Genomic DNA, 6856 nt, shown 5'->3' with positions numbered 1-6856 from the left:
TGCTGAACGCTGCGGCGCTGCAGAAACGCCGCGCGCTGCGTCTGGACGACTACAGCAGCAGATTCACCTGGAAATGTTCCCTGACTGGAGCTGCTGAAGTAAACACAAACTGCATGTGCTCCTGGGGGGGTCAGAGGTCACCTCCTCATATGAAACTGGTTTTACTGTGAAAGTGGATACACGGCCAATCAGATGGCAGGAAAAGACTACAATCATCTCTTTAAGCTGCTCATCATTGGAGACTCCAGTTAGTATGTTTTACTAAAACTCCTTCAGTTCTGCTTCCTTTACCTCAGGATCGGCTCAATGTTTTCATTTCCACATAAAGGAGAGTTTATTATCCTGAACTGCAGGATCCACAGATTATGTTTATTACTTTATCATTTTATGGCCTAACCTTCATCACAGTGAGGAAGAGGAGGAGCATTTCTGCTGGACTAGCAAAATTTTATTCACTTCGTGTTTCATGAGCATTTTAATCATGTTGGTGCATAAAAACAAGACAAACACATAATTATCATGTTTATAGTGGTTGTGTGAAGTAAGTAGGAGCAGGCAGTATCTTACCTGCAGGACAGAGCCGTCTAATTTATGGCAGTGTTAGAGCCAGCCTAAAAAACTATTTATTACAAGAATACAAATTTACAACAATGAAGCTGAAATAATAAGAGAATAAAGTCAAAATTATACATTAGTCTTTTTATTTTAAATCGCAATAATATGTGAATAAATATGTCTGACGACCATCTGCATAAAACCCGTTTATTATATAATATGAGAAAAAAAAAATCTTAATTTGAGAAAGTTGTACAACAATTAAGTTATACTACTAGAAAACTGACAGTTTGACAAACTATTATTTCCAGCATAAAGTTGTAATAGCAGAATGAAGTCGTCTTTTTTTTTTTTTAGAATTACACAAAAAAGTAAAATATGAAAATAATAAATTATCAGCAGCAGAACTTTGAAATGATTCGACGAGCTGCTCATAACTACTGAAGCTTTTCTCATTAAAACAACTTTTTTCTAGTAATTTTACAACTTTATTCTGGTAATATTGGGTCTTTATTATCGCATTTAAAAAATCTCAGTCCAACATTAATTCCTACCTTCAGTTTTTGTGTAAATCTTAAACATTTCCACCCGGAAAGTCATTTTTGTTAATAAGCCTTTAAACCACAGTAACATATTAAGATGAAAGAAATGTTAAATAAGTTTCATGTGAAGTTACTAATAAATAAAATGATCTGGCAGCAGAAACCAGGCAGATCCTGGAGAATCCTGGAGAATCCTGGACTTCAGTCGTTTCCTGAACCGTTTGTCTGTTCCCCCGTCAGCATTTCCTGATTAACTGCTGATGTTTAACAAAACCTGCCATCGGTAAATTAGAATATCAGTTATTTATTTTAGTAATTTAGTCAGAAGTAAAAAGTTGATTGATTCCATGAAATAACAGCCAGTTTGGTTTTACTTAAAGCAGGCAGGACACATGACAGTAAGGCTGGTTGAGCCAACAGGTCACTGGAAAGTTGAGTGGAAGGTAAAAGTCTGGTTTACTAAAATAAATGAGCATTTTGATGCCGAGTGTGAGTTTTACTCCAGTAGCTTCTGGCTCAGTTGGTCTCTCCCTGCTGGTTTTACTGGGAGGAAGCCGCGTCGCCTGCTGGTTCCTCAAACCAGTTTGACCGCCTCTCTAATCTCGTCTCTCATCTGTTCCTCCTCAGATGTGGGGAAGAGCAGCCTGCTGCTGCGCTTCGCAGACAACTCCTTCTCCGGTGAGTTTCTCTGGCTGCAGGTCGGCCGTTTTGTCAGGTTCAGGCATCTCAGCGCTGCGCAGGCGTCCCGACATGTCTGCAGGGCGAAGTTATGAAGAAAAACTGGAAATCAGACGCAGAGCCGCTGCTCTGCTCCTGGTTCTGTTTCCCAACCTGCAGGCTTCCTGCATGTTGCCCCACCAGTCTGAAGAAACCGCGTTTATAAACAGGTTTTATTTTAACATGCTCTGTGGAAGTCAGAAACCGATTTAGTGAAAACACAAAAAATTTGATCTGTATCAAACCATCAGCATAAAAACTTTACAGCAAATATAAGAATAAAGGAACAAAGTGAAAATGTATTTTCAGCCATTTTTGTTCTTTTGTTGTGGCCTCAACATGTACAGCAAATATCCATACAAACTCTGAAATTAGAAGCTAAGACGGTTTTAGTAATTAAATTGTATTTTTTTGTTAAATATTTATTTTTTCTTAATTGAATTATTTGGGGACAGTTTCGAACCCAGGAGTCTCTGAAACAGGAAACATCGACTCTGATCTGTTGAGTCATTTCAAAATGAGAAAAATGTTTTTAAAATCTTTTTATCAACATATTTTGGCTCCAACATTTTATGATTAGATTATGATCATAAAAAATTATTTCAGGTGCAGAAAACGAACTGAATAGAAATAAATTATAGTGATTCGATGGATTCAGAGTAGAAGTCAATGATACACAGAATAATGAAGCAACAGATTCAAATATTTAGTTAAACAACCAGTAAAAATGCAGGGTTGTGATGCTTTTCTAACTTCCTGCAGGCAGCTACATCACCACCATCGGAGTGGACTTTAAGATCCGGACGGTGGACATGGAGGGCGAGCGCGTCAAGCTGCAGATCTGGGACACGGCGGGCCAGGAGCGATTCAGAACCATCACCTCCACGTAACGCTGCCTCTCTGCTGGGTTTCTGTTCTCCGTGCCGCATCGTAGCGCTGATCCTGCGCCTTGTGTCGACAGATACTACAGGAACACGCACGGCGTCATCATCGTCTACGACGTGACCAACCCGGAGTCCTTCGTCAACGTCAAGCGCTGGCTCAACGAGATCTCCGAGAACTGCGACAATGTCTGCAAGATCCTGGGTGGGCTCCGCGAGTATTCACACCCTGAAACGTTTTCACTTCTTCTGCACATTAGAGAACTTAGAGGCGATGGATTTAAAACAAAGTAGCACTTTTTCTACTTGCACTACTGCGTAAAATAAAAAGACTAACAAACCCCTGAACATCTGGTGAAGCATGTTGGGTATCAGGAGGATTTTGAAAGGGCTCAATTTCCAGACACCAAAAATCGTCTGGATGTTTTTTTATAGCACTCAGTTTCTAAGATCTGCAGCTGTTACATCAAACAGTGTTTCTACAAAGTATGCCACACTTTTCAGATTTCTAAAAAAAAAAAGTTCTTCCATTTCATAGTGATTCTCTTTCTGTTGGTTTATGTTGGTTTATAGCATAAAATAAGTTTAAGGTTTATGTTGTAATGTGACAAAACGGAGATGCTGATCAAATGTTGCAGCTATAATTAGTTAATCTGTTGCACCATGCAGACGCTATGTCTGCTCTGAGGAAGGAAAAGGTGACATACATCAACCTGATGCGCCCTCACGTTGTTCAAACCGCCTGAACTTCCTTCTCAATGTGGAGTCGTTAAAAACAGAAAATCAGAACCAGCTTTTATTTATTTTCATTTCTTCATTTCTGCTCAGTGGGGAACAAGAATGACGATCCGGCCAAGAAGAAGGTGGACACCCAGGACGCCGTGCAGTTCGGGGAGTCACTGGGCGTCCCTGTTTTCGAGACAAGTGCCAAAGAAAATAAAAACGTAGAAGAGGTGAAAGATTTTATTATTATTTTGACATTTTTTCCTAAAGATTCCAACTAATCTTCTTGTTGGAGATAAAATTATATTTTCTGTCAAACTTTTAAATGTGTATTTTTAGCTAAAAAAAGCAACAAAAGTCCAAATAAAACCTGAACAGATGCTTAGAAATCCTGAAAACTTTTGAAAACCTTTACATTAATGGGATTGTTGATTTTTTTATGGAAATGTTGATGTAAAAGAAAATGATTTTATCTCGATATTCTCAGTTCCTGCATTAAAAAAAAATTATAGAAAACATTTAACTTGATTTTTACCAAATAACCTGATGGAAGGTTAAAATGGTTCTCAGACTGATTTGACTTCAGAATCGAGGACATTAGCTAGCAAGCTACTGTTAGCATCTGTTAGCATAGTTGTTGCTAAAAGCTAATGTTGACAGAGGCTGCTAACATTAGCTTTTTCTATGATGAGAAAAAATGTCTAATTATTCATCAGAATTTTCTGGTTTTTATTTTTCATGTTGAACAAATTACTTTCTAAGGTTGTTTATTTCACATTCTGTCATTTTCAAAATGAAGCTGCAATAAAGTAGAAGGTGCAATTAAAAACATTTGTCAATTTTAAAGTCAAGTTCATTTCTGGAAAACAATCTAAATTCATAAAAAAAACATTTTTAAGGATTGCCTGCATCCTAAATATATAATTGCTATGAATATAAACACTAACTTATTAATCTAATGAAGTTTTATTATTTTGCAGAAAAATAACTACTAAATGTTACTTATACTTCCTGTCTTTGGTTTGTCAAAAATGAATTATGACTTTTTGTAAAACAGAATAAAAGACAAAATAAAATTTCAGCAGAAAACTAAAGTGTTTTAAAAACCATAAACATGAATAATTTAGTCATTTAGGTCACATCTCACGTTTCCCAGTTAAAATGTTTTAATGTTTTATTTGTTAGAAACAGTCCAGATGTTTTCTATCCAGCAGCTTCATGACTGAGCAGCAGAACATCCAGGTTTAACCGGGACGTTTTCTGAAGCACATCCAGGTCTGCTGTTCATGTTCGGTTTTCCTTTCCAGATGTTCATGGCGTTTACTCGCATGGTGCTCCACGCCAAGAAGGAAAGCCGGGACCGCGCCGAGAGGGAGCGCTTCCGGGAGAAAGACACGGTCAACATCAGCACCCAGAAAGACCGCGGCCACCGCAAGCGAGCCAAGAAGTGCTGCTGAGGCTCTGCAGTGGCGCGGCATTGCTGCTGCTGCGGCGTTAGCAGCCGGCGGCTCACGGTTCAACCTGAGGGAAAAGTCTGCAGCACTGACCAGGAGCTGAGGGAGCAGGCCGCTGTTCATGCTCTCTGCATGGCTCTTCCACGTTTAGGAAAACTAAATATTCCTTCACATGCACTCGGATGTTTCAGGCAAATCTGATCCATTCATACATATTTTACAACTTAAGACAATAAGATGAAAGTTTGTGGTTTTATGGATAAAACTGGACATGATACAAATAATCAGCTTTCACGTTTCCCACCTGAAGCTGTAAAAACATCCTACTTTTAATTTTCCCCCTTAAAACTGTAATTTAATCGTTAAAAACATGAATATTAAAATGGTTGTGATTAATAATTCCTCCTGAAGTGAACTGTAATATGTTCTGGAGAAGCTTCCGGAGTTTCTGCTCCGTTTTCCAGACGTTTGGTCTGATTGCAGCTGGAGGGGTAAAAACACCGGCCTGTTCCTTTAACTTCACTCCTGTTACGTTTTTCTGTTTTAATCCTTCAAAGGGAACGTTTTGTTACTAAAGTGATGAATTCGGTAATCTGCCTTGTTTCCGTCTGAATGACTTAATAACCTCCCGAGAGCTTTTAATGTCTGCTGCCATGAAAATGTTGAAATAAAGCAATAAGTCCAGATGTTCTGTTGACAGTGACTGAGCTGAGACGCTGGTCCAGAAAATCCTCTTCATGTCTGTAAAATGTAAACCTGTCCTGCCTGAAGTGTAGAAATGCATCCGTCTGCTGCTGTTTGATGCTTTGAGCAGAAAATAAACGTCTAAAGTTTCTGGTGTTTCAGACGGACTGAAGCTTCTGTTCAGAGGAAACGGCAGGAAAACATGTTTAACATAAAATCAGCTTCTCCACTCGCATTCAAGGTTCCTGCTGTTACATTATGACTGAATGCTGGTAAATTAAAATATCCCAAATTTTTTCCTGAAAAATAAGTGCATGGATTTCAATACCTGCATTACACATATTTATGAATTATTACATTTTATGTTGGTTAAATACAGCGTAGTCTAAACTACACACATGTGGCCTGTTTACACATAAGAAAAATCATGACATGCGTAACCTGTTATAACAAAGAATGGCTACAAGTGTTCAGAAATATTTTAGAAACAGATCCTGCAGATGTCATTGTCTCAATGTGCCAAGTGACCTTTGACCTCTTTTAGTTATTTCATCATAGGCAAAATCAGGTGAAAATGTTAGTATGAACAAATCTGCATCTGAGAGGAAGTTCCCCCGGCCCACCAGACCAAGACAAGACCTTTGCCTCGTCTTCAACTGGTTTCAGGCGTGGCGTCATCGAGTCGCCTCATTTTGGGGAAGGGTCGGCTTTAGGGGGGTGAAATGGGACAGGGTTTCAGCTGTGGGATGTAAAAGACATTTTGAGCTTCCTTCAGGTCTAGAAGATGTAAAATATCTGATAGTTTAAAGCTGTGCATATAGAATAAACAGCAGATCAGTGGATATACTGCTGTCACTTACATTCACTCTGCTTATGATCAAAATATGGACGAATGGATACAGTTTTCTTTATACATCAGTAGAAAACACTTGAAAGAACATATGTACAAAATATTTTATTGATGTTTATTTAAATATTTTAATGAGGTTAGTGACTGATGTTTACCTGCAGCGTCACAGGCAGGAAGTAAAGAGGTCATGTGACCTTTCACACTAATACAGGAAACTGATATTGGTTAGAGAAGACACTCTATTTGATTTAAAAACTTAAATTAGTTGCTAAAAGTCAAAATTATTTTAGAGGTTCCCGAAGTTAGAAAAATGTCTGGCAACAACTGTTGCCGGTGGGATTAAACGGGTTAAAACTAAATAACAGAACAAGATGCATGGAAGCTTCAACTCAACATATCAGTATGAAAATTAATTCAATTACAAGTTACAACCTAAATTTCAGATCTCGT

General features: G+C 38.3%; 1 protein-coding gene across 1 annotated transcript; it reads left to right on the top strand.

Moving 5' to 3' along the window:
- Nucleotides 1-5716, top strand: LOC103155910 (ras-related protein Rab-35). The gene is made up of 6 exons (XM_016663916.1): nucleotides 1-247; nucleotides 1725-1775; nucleotides 2577-2700; nucleotides 2776-2900; nucleotides 3524-3648; nucleotides 4726-5716. The coding sequence occupies exons 1-6, from the start codon at nucleotides 193-195 to the stop codon at nucleotides 4873-4875; spliced, it is 630 nt and encodes a 209-aa protein (XP_016519402.1). The 5' UTR covers nucleotides 1-192; the 3' UTR covers nucleotides 4876-5716.
- Nucleotides 5717-6856: the final 1140 nt, after the last annotated feature.

This window comes from Poecilia formosa, unplaced genomic scaffold, assembly GCF_000485575.1.
Source record: "Poecilia formosa unplaced genomic scaffold, Poecilia_formosa-5.1.2 Scaffold455, whole genome shotgun sequence".
Classification (NCBI taxonomy): Eukaryota; Metazoa; Chordata; class Actinopteri; order Cyprinodontiformes; family Poeciliidae; genus Poecilia; species Poecilia formosa.
The sequence above is the reverse complement of the archived record's forward strand: the minus strand, read 5'-3'. Positions and strand labels throughout refer to the sequence as shown.